Here is a 16,634-nt window from a genome sequence, read left to right as displayed (position 1 = left end):
TAAAACTAAGGAATCATAACCAACATGCTTGTTGCTGAAGAAACAAGAAGAAGATGGTCACCAACATTTGGGTATAAAAAAGTCAAGAGCTTGATGGGTCGTATTATTAGACTTTTGAGCCTCTTATCATATAGACTCTCATGGGCTTATTATGGAGTTTCGTTACAAATGATTCAAAAAGAATAGTATATTTGCAGTTAAGGACCTGAGTTATTTATTATATTCTTACTTTTCCCGTTAGTTCGAATTATAATCATAATAATCCATTCATAATTCAATCCACTCCACTCAGCTAAAAATCTCGCTTGCTTTTATGCATAGACGGAGACTGAGTGTGAGTGACACGCAAGGAATTTGATAAAGGTTGTCCTTTTCCTAGTTTCTCTATGTCTCTGTCACGTATAAGCAACGCTTGTATCTTAACTGTTAGAAGATTGGAAGCAAATCGTTATTGCCCATCAGGTGTTTGTGAAAATGTCTGATCCAATATATAACACTTGATAGAATATTTAGGGGAAAGATGGAAGTTTTGAGACAATTTGTTCAGAGTTTCCGACTTCTGTCTGGTTCTGGAGTTGATCACAGAGTTCTTTCGGATGTCGTCAAAGCCTGCGCTTCAGTTTCTGAGCTCAGGTCAGGGAGGGCTCTGCACGGTTGCGTGGCAAAGCTTGGTCATTTGGGGTGCAACGAGGTTTCAAAGTCGGTTCTCAACATGTATGCGAAATGCAGGAGAATGGATGATTGCAAGAAGATGTTCAGGCAAATGAACAGCATTGATCCCGTTGTTTGGAACATTGTTCTCACTGGACTCTCGCATTCTTGTGCTCATGAGACGATGAGGTTCTTCAAAGGAATGCTCTTTGAAGATGAGCCTAAGCCTAGCTCCGTTACCTTCGCGATTGTTCTTCCTGTGTGTGTTCGTCTTGGGAGTGCTGCACACAATGGGAAGGTGTTGCATTCTTATATTACCAAGATGGGTTTGGAGAAAGACACGCTTGTGGGGAACGCTCTTGTTTCCATGTACGCTAAATCCGGGTTTGTTCTCCCTGATGCGTATATTGCGTTTGATAATATAGCTGACAAAGACGTTGTCTCATGGAATGCGTTTATTGCTGGGTTTTCTGAGAACAATATGAAGGCCGATGCGCTTAGATTGTTTTCTACGATGCTGAAGGAGCCTGTAGAGCCGAATTATGCAACGATTGCGAATATTTTACCGGTTTGTGCTTCTATGGATAAGAGCATTGCGTATGGAAGTGGTAGGCAGATTCATGGTTATGTTGTGCAGAGGTCTTGGTTGCAGAGTCACGTTAATGTGTGCAATTCTCTTGTGAGTTTTTATTTGAGAGTTGGAAGGATAGGAGAAGCAGCGTCGTTGTTTATGACGATGGGTTCCAAAGATCTGGTTTCATGGAACGTTGTCATAGCTGGTTATGCATCAAATTGTGAGTGGTCTAAAGCCTTAAAGTTATTTCAGAAGTTGGTGCATAAGGGGGATGTTTCTCCTGATTCGGTAACCATCGTCAGCATCCTACCTGTCTGTGCGCAGTTAAATAACTCGACCGTTGGCAAAGAGATCCACGGTTATGTTTTGCGCCATGCTTACCTCTTGGAGGATACATCAGTTGGGAATGCTCTCGTTAGTTTCTATGCGAGATTTGGTGACACAAGCGCTGCATATTCGGCCTTTTCACTGATATCTAAAAAGGATATAATATCTTGGAATGCTATTCTTGATGCCTATGCAGACACTCCAAAACATTCTCGGTTCATGAACCTCTTGCGCCACTTTTTTGATGAAGGAATCATTTCTGACTCTGTTACTATTTTAAGCATAGTCAAATTCTGCACAAATATACTGGGAGTCGGTAAAGTAAAAGAAGTCCATGGGTACTCAGTTAAGGCGGGTCTTCTACACAATGAGGAGGAACCCATGCTTGGCAATGCGTTGCTTGATGCATATGCCAAATGTGGTAATGTTGATTACGCTCAAAGGATTTTTCAGGGTTTATCAAAGAGGAGAACTTTGGTTACATACAACTCAATGTTATCAGGATATGCTAATAGCGGAAGTCAGGATGATGCTCAGCTTCTGTTCAGGGAGATGTCTACTACTGATCTCACCACATGGAGTTTGATGGTTCGTATCTACGCTGAAAGTTGCTGTTCTAGTGAAGCCATTGATGTTTTCCGGGAAATACAAGCTCGAGGGATGAGGCCTAACACTGTGACTATCATGAATCTCCTTCCCGTTTGTGCGCAGATAGCCTCTCTGCACCTAGTAAGACAATGCCATGGATATATTATTAGAGGCGGACTTGGTGATATCCGCCTGAAGGGGACTCTATTAGATGTATATGCAAAATGTGGCAGCTTGAAGAATGCGTACTCTGTTTTCCAGTTAGAAGCTCATAAAGATCTGGTTATGTTCACTTCTATGATAGCTGGGTATGCTGTACATGGTATGGGTGAGGAAGCACTTATGATCTACTCTCGTATGCTGGACTTGGGCATTAAGCCCGATCATGTTTTCATAACTACTCTGTTGACTGCATGCTGTCATGCTGGGTTAATACAGGATGGATTGCATATATTCGACTCAATAAGGACGGTCTATGGTATAAACCCTACAATGGAACAGTATGCTTCTGTTGTAGATCTACTTGCTCGAAGGGGTCGACTTGATGATGCATATGCTTTCGTCACAGAGATGCCAGTTGAACCTAATGAGAATATATGGGGAACACTGTTAAGGGCGTGTATAACCTATAATAGGATGGATCTGGGGCGCTTAGCTGCAAATCATCTTTTGGAAGCTGAATCTGAAGACATCGGGAACTACGTTCTGATATCAAACATGTATGCTGCAGATGGTAAATGGGAAGGCGTGAAGGAGTTGAGGAAACTAATGAAGAAAAAGGAAATGAAAAAGCCAGCAGGGTGTAGCTGGCTGGATGTGGATGGGAAAATGAATGTGTTTATGTCTGGAGATTCTTCTCACCCTCGAAGAAACAGTATGTTTGACGTACTAAATGCTTTATTTGTTCAGATGAAAGAGCCAGTGGCGTTTTAACCGATGAAGAAAGAAAAAGCATTGCAGAAATGTTACAGAGACAAATCTTGATTAAGATAACGCAAGTGAAGAGTCTTTCTCTTTCAATGATACAGTTCTGAAACGCTACATGTACATGAGCTTTGGGATAGTTGGCAGAGAACACGCTTTATGGTCTGCCACTCGAATTGGGAGATGTTAAAGGAAACAAAGTAAGCAACGCTGGCTCTGTATACCCTGGTTTAGACCTTGGCGATGGATGCAAGTAAAAGCGTCTTTCTTTAATGGCTCTCTCCTCTTCTTCGTTGTTTGTTGTACAACTATCTGGATCTGCTTTATCTCCTTCTATCAAGGACAAGTTAGAGACCAATGAAGAAGAGGTGCTTAGTGGATCTGTTAAAAGGTTGGTAATACCAGATTTAGATAATGGTTTCTTACCAGTGGGTTTAAAGCTTAGAGGAGGTTTGACAATTTCAAGCTTTGGCCTCATGCATTGCCTTCTCTCATGGAGCTTAGAAGTGGGCTTCCTTTGAATGGCGGTTTTTATCACTGTTGCTTCTGGTATTGCTGCAGCATTGCTCTCTGATGGACCTGTCAAGCGCTGCACGACTTCTCTGAAAGTGTCGGTGTCAGTGTGGACAAATGTAGTGACGGGCTTGCAAGTTGCAACGTTCTGACTTCCTTGGTTATTCATTTGTAAGTTTTTCTCTGACAGAACACGCTTTGATATACACCTGTGCTTGTTTTTTTGGGCCTCTGACCTGTGACACAATGGTACCATTCATGCAGTTAATCAGAAAACGAAAAAATATTGGACTAAATTTGCAAAATAGGTCCCATCTAGAGAAATGAGAGTGATGGAAGGCAGTCGTGTACTCAAACCTTGTCAATTAAAAAAGACCACTAGATTCTTATTATTCTTAGAGAAAATTTGGCTTTTTCCTGAAATTGCTTTGACTTGTTGTATACTCAAAAAGTCTATATCAAAGTTTGGTGCTATTACTTCTTCTAAGAATAAACATATGATGAGAGCTGTTTATAGTAGTTCTGTATACGATTTACGATTTGATAGATAACCAAAGCTAATGCATCATATCTTTTGTGCTCTGTTCTCAGAAGGAATCACAAGAAATGATGATAAAGAAAAGAGCAGAGACTTTTGATCAAAAAAAAAGAGGAAAAGACCAGAGATATACCTGAAAGAGCAAGCCAGAGGCAGCAGGTGAATGTGAATCCTAGTTTCTGAACCCAACAAACAAGAAACTTAAAAGCAGAAGAAGACAACAAGAGGAAGAGAGAGAGAGAGAACTAAAAAGAAGGTATAAAGACTGTTGTTGTTGGTCTAATGGTCACAGCTCAAAACTTGTTCATATACCAGAAAAAGAGAAACGAGGAAAAGCAGGAGAAGAATATGGAGGAAATAGAAAAAGACTCTTTTATCCCTTTATTGTTAACCGTTTTTTTTTTGTTTAAGTTTTTGTCACTTTCTTTTTCTTTTGTTAATAGAAATTTGTTGGTCAAACATCAGAAAGAATGACAATCTGTGATGAGTTATTTCATGTTGTCGTGTAAGGAATGGAGAAAGGAAGTTAAAGAAGGAAGAAATGCATGCCGTTTCTGTTAAGGAGAATAGAGAGAGAGAGACGTCACAGCAACCTCTCCCTAAACCAAAGTACCAAACAAACGGTTTTTAATTTTTCTTTCTTCTTACATGAGCTGTCTCTGTTGAACGTGATGAGATATTTAACTGAACTCATAACAGTTTCTCAGCTGATTCTGTTCACGACCTAAACTTTGAACAGATTCAGTATTTCACCTGATTACAATCATCATAACATGAACAATAAACATAAAATTACGAATAATTGCACATCTGGACAACCAACTAACAATACCGGTTTAGTTCTGGTCTAACTCAGTATCGAATCGGATACTGTTTTCACTAAAGTTTTGTTTATAGTCGTTTGGATCTTTCAGAAATTATAATGTAAATAGACCAAACTTTATTGCTCCCTATCAAACCTCCTAATTGTTTTAAAAGGAGGTTCTGGATGCAAATCATATTGTTTTAAAAGGTGTACACACAAAAGCAGAGAGAGTTTTAAGACAGCATATCAATACACAAAACGAAACCCAATTTGATAGAGACAAAAGTACATTATCTTTAAGAAAAGTTAATAGCTAGTTCTGAGAGTCAGCAGCAGCATCGGCTACTTCTTTTTGACGGGAACCAGCATCATCAGTTTCACTTGCAAGTTGTGAGCTGCTTCCCACCTCACAATCCAGATCAGTTTCTGATGAGATGCTTCCATCAGAGTTGCAATCATCATCATCATCATCATCATCAGTAGGATAGGCAGAAGAAAGGTCGATGGGGAGCCCTCCAGAACATATGGCTAAACAAATTATTATGCACAAATATATTTTATAGTATCCGTTTTGTATATTTTTATATTTTGTACTCTCTCTATTTTAATACTATTAATTTTAAATTTTTTATAAAATAAAAATATAATGTTAAATTTCTTACTTCGTCATAACAATGAGTTATTATAATGGAAGTGTGATTCCTAAACAAAAACGTAAGCATCCAACATATTTTTAAGATGTATTTTTGGAATCGTATTGGAAGTAAGATTTAAGAAGCTTTCACAAACTTATTTTATTTCGATTTTAGTTCCGAATCGGGAAACGAACGTATAACCAAATTTCTTTTAACTAGTTTATAAAAACCAAAGTGTAATACACAGATGAATCTTCTTTTTAAGAAATAAAACAAGATTTAAAATATGATATTATATCCGTGTATCTACACATGTTAAGTGTTGTTGGGTTGCCTCAAACTCAAATTGCTTATCTTCTTGAATATCACTTTCGAGTAAACTATTCGTAAGTGGTTTATATATATGAGCTGATTTCAGTCTTGCCTTTTTAATAAACTTAAAAAAAATCTGATTAGAGAGAGAATTTGATTTGTTTGGGAAGTCTGATCAGAAGAAAAGTTAACTTGATCAAAAATATGATCCGAAAAAAAAAATAAGTTTTATAGAAATTTAAAGTCTTTGAAAGTTACGAGAGTTTGAGTAAGTATGAGGGCTAATACACAATATACAAAACTCTACAAATTTAAAGTTTTCTTGAAATTACGAGAGATTGAATAAAGTATAAGGGTAAGAACGCAATAAACAAAACCTAAAATTGCGGGTTAAACGCACGGTCTCGTGCGAGACGAGAACCAAAGATTAAACTCATTTGTCTAAAATCAACCAGCAACACAAGCAAGCAACGAAGGAGAGAAAGGAAGAGAGACGGTGCAGAAGCCCCCAAATCAGTCTGCCATTTTCACTTTCCGACACAAGGGTTTTGCTCATCCGTGCTCTGCTTCACTTTCAATCGGTAAAAAGTCTCTCCTTTTTATAAGCTCTGTTTCATTTTAGGGCTCCATTGGTTTGTTCTGGTGATACCAATTCAAGATTTGGTAAATTAAGGTTCGATTTTGTCTGTAGGAGCAGTGAATTTGCAATTGGTTCGTGGAATCTAAGGAGTGATGAGTGGTGTTCCGAAGAGATCTCACGAAGAGGGTGCTTCTTCATCAGCCAAGTACCCTCACGAGGATTCAGGATCTTCTTACCCTAACAAATCAACTCATCCCCTTCCCGTTACTCCACCACCTCCTCAGGCTCACCACCACCATCAACAACAACAGCCTCACCTTCACTCCATTCCTCATCCCCATTCTCACCAACCACCACTTGCTTCTGCTGCTGCTTCTGCTCCTTCTCCTGGTTATGATGTGGAGTCAAGAACCGTCAAGGGTCCGAGAAGTGAGCCTAGAGATGGAGGAGGAGAGAGACGCTCTCCTCTCCACGGCGTCTATCGCTCTCCCTCCCTGCCGGTGACTGGTTCTTCAAGCGATCCTCATTTGACTCACCCTCCTGTGACGTTGGAGGCGAGAGATGGTGCTAAGGTTGAGAGCAGAGATAACAGGAGTGATGGGAGAGAAAGAGAGATACATGGTGAGGGTAAGAGGGAGATTCATGGTCCCAAGGGTGAGAGAGATGCTAAGTTTGAGAGTAATCCCGGAAGCTATTCTAGGAGTGATGGGAGAGGGATATACGGTGAGACGAAGAGGGAGGTTCAAGGTCCCAAGAGTGACAGGGACGCTAAGCCTGAGCGTCTAGGGGATGATTTTAGTGGGAAGGGTCATACAAGGGAGAATCAGAGTTACAATGACCAGAAGGGTGAGGTTAAGATGGAGAAGGAGGGGCATGCTCACTTGCCTTGGAAGGAGCAGAAGGATTATCATAGAGGGAAGAGAGCTGAAGGCTCAACCGCAAATGTGGAGCCGTGGGTTGTATCACGTGGTAATAACCCTCAAGGGTCAACGGAGGTTGGGGTTAAAGATTTATCAGCGCCTGTGGAGGGAGCGCATTTAGAAGGGCTTGGAGAAAACAAGGTCGATGCAAAAGGAGAAGATAGGTTCAAGGACAAAGACAAGAAGAGAAAAGATTTGAAGCATAGAGAGTGGGGGGACAGAGACAAGGATAGAAGTGAGCGCAGAGGGTCTGTGCCTTTTGGTAGTGTAACGAGCGAACCGAGAGAGATTGGAAGAGAGACAGAGAAGTGGGAACGAGAGAGGATGGAGCAGAACGATCGAGAAAGGAATAAGGAGAAGGAGAAGGAGAAAGATCATGTGAAAAGAGAGCCGCGGACTGGTGGTACTGAGAAAGAGGCTTCGCAGAACGAGAAAGAGTTGGGAGAAGCATCTTCCAAGCCTGCAGAACAGGAACACGTGGCACCTGAGCAGAAGAAGCTGAACGAACCGGAGGGAGATGAAAGAGAGTCAAAGGACAAAAGGAGAGAGAGGGAGGGTGACTCTGAAGCCGAAAGAGCTGAAAAGCGCAGCAGAGTCGGTGAAAAGGAACCTGAAGATGGGTGTTTGGAGGGTGAAGGAGCTGCAGAGAGGGATAAGGATGCCTTCAACTGTGGAGTTCAGCAACGGAAGAGAATGCTGAGACCGAGAGGAAGCCCACAGACCACAAACCGCGACCGTGTCCGTTCACGGAGTCAGGACAACGAAGGGTACGTCTCGCTGCCTGTCATTTCTTAGCTAAATCCTTAAAAATTTCTTAGCATTTTTAGAGAGACATGCCAAGATTTGTTGAAATTTGAAATTGAACCTATTTAGTCAAATATGCCGGTGATAGATATTATACGATAAAACCTTATTGTTGGAAATATCTTATTACCTTTATTGTTTTTTTGACTTCAAAGAAAACTTTGCATCCATAGTTGTACTTTGTAGTGTCACTTGTCTCTTTAAATTTAAATTTGATTGTTTTTTTCCTTGGATATTCTTCTCTACGGCCTCCCTTTCTCTGTATTAAGAATATTTTGGCCTACATTTCTTTTATAATGTAAGTTAGTTATTGGCTAAGTCCTCAACTTTTTTTCAGTCACTAATCTGGCATTTAATCTAATCATTTATGTTTGATTGTGTTTCTTTTGCAGGGTACAAGGTAATCATTCGTTACAATATCTTCGAGAAAGGATTGGAGAACAAAAAGAAATCGGTTAAACTGGCATTTGATTTTACATGTGCATTGATAATGGTCTTTAGCTTTTGTCTTTAGGTTGCAGTTCGTTACTCTCACACAATAATGTCAAATATAGAATTCAAAAAGTCGGTTCATCCTCAATACTATTTCAGATTTGGGTTCCTTGAAGTTGCTTATACCTCTACATTTTTCATGATTGGTCTAAGGTCTAGGTCTAATAAACATATATCAAATGTCTGCTACTTTTATCTCACTACTTTAAACTCTTTGTACTGTTATGGGAAACATAATTGGGTTAGAGCGTCAGCTTGTTGAACTATGTTATACTGATGATCCAGGCAAACCAGAGGTGCCGGTTGTTGTTTACAAAGTTGGGGAATGTATGCAAGAACTGATTAAGTTGTGGAAGGAGTATGAATCATCACACCCTGATAAAAGTGGTGATTTCGCAAGTAATGGTCCCACTCTTGAAGTTCGGATCCCAGCTGAGCATGTTACTGCTACTAATCGCCAAGTAAGACGAAAATACATCCAAAACTCTCTCATAATCTTTCTATTGTTTTTCTTTAAAATGACTTGAATCTGAGTTTAAGCAAAATGAATATACACTGCCTGATAATATGGGTGACACAGTTCTTTAGAGTATCCTTGTTTGTTACCTTCTGAGACCTTTGGCTTGTGTTAATGCAGGTAAGAGGTGGCCAGCTATGGGGAACAGATATATACACAGATGATTCCGACCTTGTTGCTGGTACGTCTCTTAAAGAATCTTTGTAGTTGATTCCTTAGGTTCGGTCCTAACATCACACTGATTCTGGTCTACGTGTCCTCTAGTTCTCATGCATACAGGTTACTGTCGGCCCACAGCTTCCCCTCCTCCGCCTTCAATGCAAGAGTTGCGTGCAACCATCAGAGTCTTGCCGTCGCAAGAATGTTAGCTATCTTTCCTCTAACTGCTTTTATTCCCTTCTTATTGACCTTATCCATGTTTATGAGCAAACGGTATACTGAGCTTCTCTCTGTGTCATCTCTAGTGAAATATTTTAACAAACCTTTTTTAATTGTTAGACTACACCTCCAAGCTGAGGAACAATGTCCGCTCTCGAGCATGGGGAGCTGGAATCGGATGCAGTTACAGAGTTGAGCGGTGCTATATACTGAAGGTAATTTGACAGTTGTTCTTTGTTTCCCTGGCAATCTTTTCACAGTATGTGAACAAGTGGTGGATCACTTATGGACTTTATGATGTTGTGATTCCAGAAAGGAGGTGGTACTATTGAACTCGAACCCTCTCTTACCCACTCCTCAACTGTTGAGCCAACACTTGCACCAATGGCCGTTGAGAGATCTATGACCACCAGAGCTGCAGCTTCGGTACTTTACTTCCTGTATCGAAAACTCTTAAAATTTAATCAGCCATATTACAGTATTGTTGACTGCTAGCATTTATCGTTTTGTAGAATGCTCTGAGGCAACAAAGGTTTGTTCGAGAAGTAACAATACAATACAACCTTTGCAATGAACCTTGGTAAACTCCTAGGATCTTTATCACCTAAAAGGAATCGGACGCACTATCAGTTTTACTCACTCATGGATTTACTCTCTTTCCTTTGCAGGATCAAGTATAGCATAAGCATTGTCGCCGATAAAGGTCTCAAGAAACCTCTCTTCACCTCTGCCCGCTTGAAGAAAGGAGAGGTTTTGTACCTAGAAACACATTCATGCAGGTATTTCAAAGTCATGTGTTTTCATCGACATTAATGAGCTATTAGATGCTGAATCTAACCTTTGTATGCAATAGGTATGAGCTCTGTTTCGCTGGAGAGAAGACTATGAAAGCATTCCAAGCCTCACAACAACAACACTCATCACAAGAAGCAATGGAAATCGACAACAACAATAACAACAAGTCACAGAACCATCTTCCTTCAAACGGTGACAAAACAGAATCAGACAACAGTATAATCGATGTTTTCCGTTGGTCTCGATGTAAGAAACCTCTCCCTCAGAAGCTTATGCGGTCTATCGGGTTTCCACTCCCACCAGATCATGTCGAGGTCAAACATTTTTATTTCGATTCCGACTCTTGTTTCACTAAATTTCTTTTATTATAAAAACAGTTGTGATTGGTTTTGGAATTGACAACAGGTGTTGGAGGAGAATCTTGATTGGGAAGATGTACAGTGGTCACAGACTGGTGTTTGGATTGCTGGAAAAGAGTACACACTTGCTCGCGTTCACTTCTTGGCTCCCAATTAAAATTAAAGCTTACATGGTTTGCCTTCTTAATTTTAATTACAAAAACTACCTTTAATGTGTCTGTCTTTGTTTGATCTTATCTATTGTTAAGACTTAAGAGATAATGGTTCCCTTTGAGTTGTATTGTGTTCTTGTTCCTGTTTTTTTTTTTTGTAAACTTTTCAAGTCAAAAGATTTAGTTGTTAATTTTGTAATAAAGATAACCAATCCATTTGGATTTTGCTTCTTGCTTCTCAATCTTATTTGTGGTGGATTCTTATTGTAATTAGCTTAATTAATCATCTCAAGTCGACAAATTAAAAAGCTTTCTAGAAAAAAAAATCAGGGTTTATTTGATTTTGCATAAAATTTGACGTCAAAAACATAAATAGTTGAAAGAGTTGAGAGAGTAATGAAAAGAAAAGAAAACAAAACTGAGGGACGACCAAATCATTCTCTTTCTTTTCTTCTCTCTCTCTATTTCTTCCGACCGAACACAAGCAAAGCTTCTTCGATCTTCCTCGTACTGTCTTCGTTTTTAAATGTAAGTTCTGTCTTAAATGTCGTTTTCGAAGGTTTGTTTTGATCTCTAAACCCCTAATTATCGCAAACCCTCAGCTTCTTGTTCAAATTGAGATGCTTTAGCTAAGGTTCTATAATTGATTGAGATTATTAGTTGCGTGAAAGTTTGTTTCTTTTAATGTGTTGTTTGCATGTTAAAGAATGTCTGGAGATGATGATGAACCTTCTTATGGCTCTGGAGACGAAGTAAACATCACTGATGGACACAACAAGCGTATCCCTCCAGCAACACCTTCTTCTGCTGCCTCTGGACCAACTCGTAAAAGAAGTCGCAAGGCCTGTGGCGATGCCATAGTCGAAGCCATGCTAGAAATCGCAGCGGCCTCCAAAATGAGAGCGGCGGCTTTGGCTAACAACGGAGACAGATTCTCGATCAGCAAATGCATCAGAGCGCTTGATGACTTGCAAGGTGTTGATCAAGCTACCTACTTTGTTGCCTTGGATCTGTTTGAGAATGCTAGTTCACGGGAGATTTTCATCTCGTTGAAGTATGAGAAACGGTTGAAGTGGCTACTGGGAAAGTGTAGAGCTTTGTAATTTTTCTGTTGCAAGTTCTTGGTACTTATGGTGAAATGATGTCATTGATCTTCTTCACTTGCTTATATATGAAGATGTATCACTGGTGGAAATCAATTGAATTGTTTTCTTAGACTATCTCTTTAGTATTGTAAAGCTGGAAAGGCCAAATAAAGAGAGCGCACCAATGTTATTTACCAAAAGCTCATTTGTTAAACAAGAAGCTAATCTTTGTAGGCTGATGAGTTTCAGAAACATTTACCTTCTTAGTAAATAATCTGAGGGTGAGTACAATTGTATCTCTTGAGCTGCCAATTACAAAATTAAACAGAAGATTGGCTGCTTAGTACAAGAAACTGAAAGCTTCCAAATGAAGACTTGGAACGCTGTACAAAAAAAAAACTCAACACACAAGCAAAATATTCTGTCTTTGTGTTGGTCTACTTGAGCTCACTCAAAAGAATGATAGATACTAGTAGTATCATACTAGCATCGTTATCCACGCCATTAGTACCAATAATCACAAAATCCGCAGGCTGATCATAACCTAAAAGACAGAAATATCAAAGCATTTGTTCATTCATCACAGTTTGTTTACTAGTGTTAAAAAGTTGTATTATTGTTTTAATTATTTTTGTAAATATTTAATATTTTTAATTGTTTTCTTTTTTTGTTTTTATTTTGGCGCTGTAATTGGTAGTTGGCGGATATAACAAAGTAGCTAACCAAACCAGAGTCTCTTCTGTACACACTGTTCAAATCTTCACCATTTTTGCCCACACAACCAAAAAATCTCTCAAGACAAAATGATTCATCACTGCTCCATCACGAAACCCACTTTCACAGTTTCGATCTCGACCCACAAGCATCGTCGTTCCACTAATTTGGGTTTCAGAATCCGATGCGACTCCGGGGATGTCTCGGCGTCCTCGTCCTCGATGCGGACCAATGCGTTGTCCTTGTCGTCGGAGATGGAGGATTCTTCTTTAAAGAAGAATCTGATGGAGCCTGAAGGGAAAAGGAGCGAGCTTTACCCAGGAGGAGTGCCAAAGATGGGTCCTTTCACAGGGAGAGATCCGAATGTGAAGAAGCCTGCTTGGCTGAGGCAAAAGGCACCGCAGGGAGAGAGGTTTCAGGAGGTGAAGGAGTCGTTGACTAGTCTCAAGCTTAACACTGTTTGTGAGGAAGCTCAGTGTCCTAATATAGGCGAGGTTTGTAGTTTTCAAGTGTGTTTTGGTTTATAGAGTTGATTGATGAGTAACGTAGCTTCTAATCATATAATCATTGGTCTAGAGTTTGTGGTTTTGGTGTTAGAAAGAAGAAAAAGGTTAAGACTTTAAAGTGTTTCTTTTTTGTTAAGATTGTGAAAGTAGCTTTTGATGTGTAGTGTTGGAATGGAGGTGGTGATGGTATAGCAACTGCAACCATCATGGTTCTTGGTGATACTTGTACCCGTGGGTGTAGGTTTTGTGCAGTTAAAACCAGTAGGAATCCTCCTCCTCCTGATCCATTGGAACCAGAGAACACTGCCAAGGCTATAACCAGTTGGGGGTGAGTGTCTTTTATAGTTTTATTTGATTCCTAATCTGAGTGATGTGCTTATTATCATCTTAGCTTCTTTTGTGATATTGGGAGGAGCTTTATGAAATGGACACATGGAGTTAGGAATAACAATTCACAGAGCTGTATCTTTAATTGGATAGTGAGGGTGAAAATTAGGAAACAGTGTTGTTGCAGTTTCAATGGTCATTTTTTGCATACAGTGATGAGAAAGTTAGGTTATTGAAGCCTTATATGTCTTAGTGAATCAGTGTAATATATGGTATGCTCTCTTGGCTTTTCCTTTGTTGCAGTGTAGACTACATAGTCATTACCAGCGTAGACCGTGACGATCTACCAGATGGTGGAAGTGGACATTTTGCACAGACTGTTCAAGCTATGAAGGTCAGTCTAATTGTTTATGCATTTAATATTAAGTAAGTAGTTATTAGTGGAAGAACCAAATAATGCTTAGCCTTCTCATTCAAAGGTTATAGGGTGAGAGCCATGTCCCATGATCTCTTGTTCTAGTTTCAAGAGTGTTTATGAAATGAAATTTGGTTTTAATCCCTGTAGAGACTTAAGCCGGATATAATGATAGAGTGCTTAACATCTGATTTCCGTGGAGACTTGGAGGCTGTGGACTCTCTTGTACACTCAGGATTAGATGTTTTTGCTCACAACGTCGAGACTGTGAAGAGGCTCCAGCGACTTGTGAGGGATCCTAGGGCTGGGTGAGTATACTTGTTACACAATCAGTTACTTCCGCATTTGGTAAAAATGAGAGACAGTACATAGTTTTTTATGCATCTCTCTCATTGTACTAAATGTGGAGAATGGCAGATATGAGCAGAGCATGTCGGTGTTGAAACACGCAAAGATCAGCAAACCTGGAATGATCACAAAGACCTCCATAATGCTTGGTCTTGGAGAAACAGACGAAGAGATAAAGCAAACAATGGCTGATTTGAGAGCTATAGATGTTGACATTCTAACACTTGGTCAGTATCTACAGGTAAAATACTTAACACTTCAGACATCATTTGTAGGATTCCTGTTTCAAACAGAGAGAGATACCAAATTCCTATTTGTTTTGATTCCACAATTCAGCCAACTCCATTGCATCTGACTGTGAAAGAGTATGTGACACCTGAGAAGTTTGATTTCTGGAAAACATACGGAGAATCAATTGGATTTCGCTATGTTGCAAGTGGTCCACTGGTAAAAAGCCACACAAACTAAGCTCTTACTATTCAATCTCTTACAAAATATATTTTGATCTACAAATTTGCTAAGAACCATGAATGTGATTTGGATATTTTTGTTTATGTTTTGCAGGTGAGATCTTCATACAGAGCAGGAGAACTTTTTGTCAAGACAATGGTGAAAGAAAGCCATGCTAAATCTTTGTCTTAGTATCAACAATTGGCTTACTATCTAAACGCCAAAACATGAAAGCTGAGACTCAACAACACAAAAGCCTTCCCTACTTCATCTTTTTTATGTCTTCTTGTTCACTTCATTTATTTTGGTGATTTATACATACAATAACCACTGTGGATATATATATAAAATTAATTTTTTTTTTGTTTTTCTGAAGATATTTACTTGCCCTTTTTAAATAGCTCTTCTCTATTTACTATGGCTGTGAAAGTATGTCACTTTCAGAGTAAAAAATAAAGGAGAAAAATCAGTAACTCTTATTTTCTCTTATTTACTTTGAAAATTTTCCAATTAAGTAGAAATCATTTTCTTCCTGTTTCTTCTAGTTGCTGTTAGAGAGAAAAGTAAAAATACACAAATAAATTTACTCCAAGTTAAACAAAACAAAATATATTTACTATTTTATTCTCTCATTTTTCACTTTTCTTTTTAATTTCTCAATCACTTTCTATAGCATACTCTCTCCAGGCCACAAGTTCCTCATCCCTTGAATCCTTGAGAGTGTTTTTAAGTCTCAAATAGTGACACGTGTCACCTTCCTTTTTTATCCAAATATAATGAGACTTTATACATTTAAATCAAATAGTAGTAATTAACAGAAACTGCTAAAAGACTCTCACTTTCCTTCGTCAGATACTCTCTCCTGCGGAGATGACTAGCGGTTTCGCGCTGTCGCCGGCGATTATCGCCGCCGTTCGTTCTCCGGCATCGCAAGACTGTCTCTTTTCTGCTTCTGTTAATGGACGCAAAGCTTCTTCTTCTTCGTTGTCTACTTCTTACGGTCGAAGCAAATGCGCGTTCTCAATCTCGCGGAAGAATCCAAGATCGAAGAAGATTCGCTGCGATGTTTCCGTGAAATCGGAAGCTGATCTCTCGTCGTTGGAGACGGAGGAAGACGAGAAGGCGAAGGAGAAGATTGGGGCTAGGGTTAGGGTTACGGCGCCGCTGAAGGTGTACCACGTGGTTCGAGTTCCGGAGGTGGAGCTGATGGGAATGGAAGGATCGATCAAAGACTACGTCGTTTTGTGGAAAGGGAAGAGGATCTCGGCTAATCTGCCGTTTAAGGTGCAGTTCGTGAAAGAGATCGAAGGTCGTGGTCCTGTTAAGTTCTTCGCGCATCTCAAGGAGGACGAGTTCGAGTTGGTTGATGATGGTCTGTGATTGAATCGAAAAAGGGGAAAGCTTTCATCTTTTTCTCTTCTTGACTCGTTGTGAATGGTTTTGTATGTACTTTTGTGTATACATTTAGCATATTAATACATAACATTTCACCAGTTCTTGAGTCCCTTCTTCTTGTTTCTGATTTGATTTGGCATATTAAGATGTTAGTGGATGGTGCTAACCTCTTTTGTTTGAGAAGCTAAAAGATGTGTGTTGATCTTGAATCAAAAGGGTAAGTTCAAGCTTGAACGTCTAATAAACTGAGTTTGCATTTGATGGGTTTGCTTCAAGTCAACATCTTTGGAGTATATCATCCATTGGGGATTATGAAGTAGGAGTAGCAGCATATATGATATTATAGAGTGGATTTTGAGACTAGTTCCTGTGATGGTGACTCTTATGCTTTAGGACTAACTACATAAACCGAAAGGGAAAGGAATGACATGAGATGTGTTCTTTTTGGATGAAGAACAGTTGATGTTTAGTTTCACTCTGCAATCTTTGTAGAAAGGCTTGTTCTTCTCGAGAGGCATGAATGTGATTTT

General features: G+C 39.5%; 5 protein-coding genes across 10 annotated transcripts; 4 read left to right on the top strand and 1 right to left on the bottom strand.

Annotated features, from left to right (window-relative positions):
* Positions 1 to 182: 182 nt before the first annotated feature.
* Positions 183 to 3,120, top strand: LOC103855789 (putative pentatricopeptide repeat-containing protein At5g08490). The gene has a single exon (XM_009132824.3). It carries the CDS (start codon positions 521 to 523, stop codon positions 3,071 to 3,073), a length of 2,553 nt encoding a protein of 850 aa, XP_009131072.2. The 5' UTR covers positions 183 to 520; the 3' UTR covers positions 3,074 to 3,120.
* LOC103855790 (VQ motif-containing protein 31) lies at positions 3,027 to 6,001 on the bottom strand. Of its 3 annotated transcripts, XM_033286642.1 has the most exons (3): positions 4,249 to 6,001; positions 3,491 to 3,813; positions 3,027 to 3,397 (listed from the first exon to the last, which is right to left on the bottom strand). In XM_033286642.1, the coding sequence occupies exons 2-3, from the start codon at positions 3,744 to 3,746 to the stop codon at positions 3,222 to 3,224; spliced, it is 432 nt and encodes a 143-aa protein (XP_033142533.1). In that variant the 5' UTR covers positions 3,747 to 3,813; positions 4,249 to 6,001; the 3' UTR covers positions 3,027 to 3,221. The 3 variants fall into 3 exon arrangements, with proteins under 3 accessions (XP_033142533.1, XP_009131073.1, XP_009131075.1); XM_009132825.3 differs by having other exon boundaries at positions 3,131 to 3,813; XM_009132827.3 differs by having other exon boundaries at positions 3,131 to 3,808.
* A 252-nt stretch (positions 6,002 to 6,253) lies between these two features.
* Positions 6,254 to 11,096, top strand: LOC103855788 (neurofilament heavy polypeptide). Of its 2 annotated transcripts, none has more exons than XM_009132822.3 (12): positions 6,254 to 6,448; positions 6,559 to 8,134; positions 8,564 to 8,571; positions 8,949 to 9,124; positions 9,301 to 9,361; positions 9,445 to 9,543; positions 9,679 to 9,773; positions 9,871 to 9,984; positions 10,071 to 10,138; positions 10,227 to 10,337; positions 10,412 to 10,667; positions 10,759 to 11,096. In XM_009132822.3, the coding sequence occupies exons 2-12, from the start codon at positions 6,600 to 6,602 to the stop codon at positions 10,867 to 10,869; spliced, it is 2,634 nt and encodes an 877-aa protein (XP_009131070.1). In that variant the 5' UTR covers positions 6,254 to 6,448; positions 6,559 to 6,599; the 3' UTR covers positions 10,870 to 11,096. The 2 variants fall into 2 exon arrangements, with proteins under 2 accessions (XP_009131070.1, XP_009131071.1); XM_009132823.3 differs by having other exon boundaries at positions 6,266 to 6,448; positions 6,565 to 8,134; positions 10,759 to 11,061.
* Positions 11,097 to 11,205: 109 nt separating this feature from the next.
* LOC103855786 lies at positions 11,206 to 12,163 on the top strand. Of its 2 annotated transcripts, none has more exons than XM_009132820.3 (2): positions 11,206 to 11,392; positions 11,571 to 12,163. In XM_009132820.3, the coding sequence occupies exon 2, from the start codon at positions 11,572 to 11,574 to the stop codon at positions 11,965 to 11,967; it is 396 nt and encodes a 131-aa protein (XP_009131068.1). In that variant the 5' UTR covers positions 11,206 to 11,392; position 11,571; the 3' UTR covers positions 11,968 to 12,163. The 2 variants fall into 2 exon arrangements, with proteins under 2 accessions (XP_009131068.1, XP_009131069.1); XM_009132821.3 differs by having other exon boundaries at positions 11,316 to 11,423.
* A 471-nt stretch (positions 12,164 to 12,634) lies between these two features.
* LOC103855784 (lipoyl synthase, chloroplastic) lies at positions 12,635 to 16,214 on the top strand. Of its 2 annotated transcripts, none has more exons than XM_009132818.3 (7): positions 12,635 to 13,157; positions 13,334 to 13,497; positions 13,800 to 13,890; positions 14,062 to 14,219; positions 14,329 to 14,500; positions 14,596 to 14,706; positions 14,824 to 15,088. In XM_009132818.3, the coding sequence occupies exons 1-7, from the start codon at positions 12,753 to 12,755 to the stop codon at positions 14,899 to 14,901; spliced, it is 1,179 nt and encodes a 392-aa protein (XP_009131066.1). In that variant the 5' UTR covers positions 12,635 to 12,752; the 3' UTR covers positions 14,902 to 15,088. The 2 variants fall into 2 exon arrangements, with proteins under 2 accessions (XP_009131066.1, XP_018513601.1); XM_018658085.2 differs by lacking the exon at positions 14,824 to 15,088 and adding an exon at positions 15,580 to 16,214 and having other exon boundaries at positions 12,666 to 13,157.
* The last annotated feature ends 420 nt before the right edge of the window (positions 16,215 to 16,634 follow it).

The sequence above is a fragment of the Brassica rapa genome, chromosome A03, assembly GCF_000309985.2.
Source record: "Brassica rapa cultivar Chiifu-401-42 chromosome A03, CAAS_Brap_v3.01, whole genome shotgun sequence".
In the NCBI taxonomy this organism is placed as follows: Eukaryota; Viridiplantae; Streptophyta; class Magnoliopsida; order Brassicales; family Brassicaceae; genus Brassica; species Brassica rapa.
The sequence above is the reverse complement of the archived record's forward strand: the minus strand, read 5'-3'. Positions and strand labels throughout refer to the sequence as shown.

What these genes read in the sequence shown, in the direction of transcription:
- LOC103855790 (XM_009132825.3), bottom strand. Translation starts at nt 3,746, where the DNA reads ATGAATAACCAAGGAAGTCAGAACGTTGCAACTTGCAAGCCCGTCACT.
- LOC103855788 (XM_009132822.3), top strand. Translation starts at nt 6,600, where the DNA reads ATGAGTGGTGTTCCGAAGAGATCTCACGAAGAGGGTGCTTCTTCATCA. An exon ending in CTAGAAACACATTCATGCAG is followed by an intron (nt 10,338 to 10,411) that starts GTATTTCAAAGT and finishes TGTATGCAATAG; the next exon opens with GTATGAGCTCTGTTTCGCTG. An exon ending in TCCCACCAGATCATGTCGAG is followed by an intron (nt 10,668 to 10,758) that starts GTCAAACATTTT and finishes AATTGACAACAG; the next exon opens with GTGTTGGAGGAGAATCTTGA.
- LOC103855789 (XM_009132824.3), top strand. Translation starts at nt 521, where the DNA reads ATGGAAGTTTTGAGACAATTTGTTCAGAGTTTCCGACTTCTGTCTGGT.
- LOC103855784 (XM_018658085.2), top strand. Translation starts at nt 12,753, where the DNA reads ATGATTCATCACTGCTCCATCACGAAACCCACTTTCACAGTTTCGATC. An exon ending in AGTGTCCTAATATAGGCGAG is followed by an intron (nt 13,158 to 13,333) that starts GTTTGTAGTTTT and finishes TTTGATGTGTAG; the next exon opens with TGTTGGAATGGAGGTGGTGA. An exon ending in CACTTGGTCAGTATCTACAG is followed by an intron (nt 14,501 to 14,595) that starts GTAAAATACTTA and finishes TCCACAATTCAG; the next exon opens with CCAACTCCATTGCATCTGAC.
- LOC103855786 (XM_009132820.3), top strand. Translation starts at nt 11,572, where the DNA reads ATGTCTGGAGATGATGATGAACCTTCTTATGGCTCTGGAGACGAAGTA.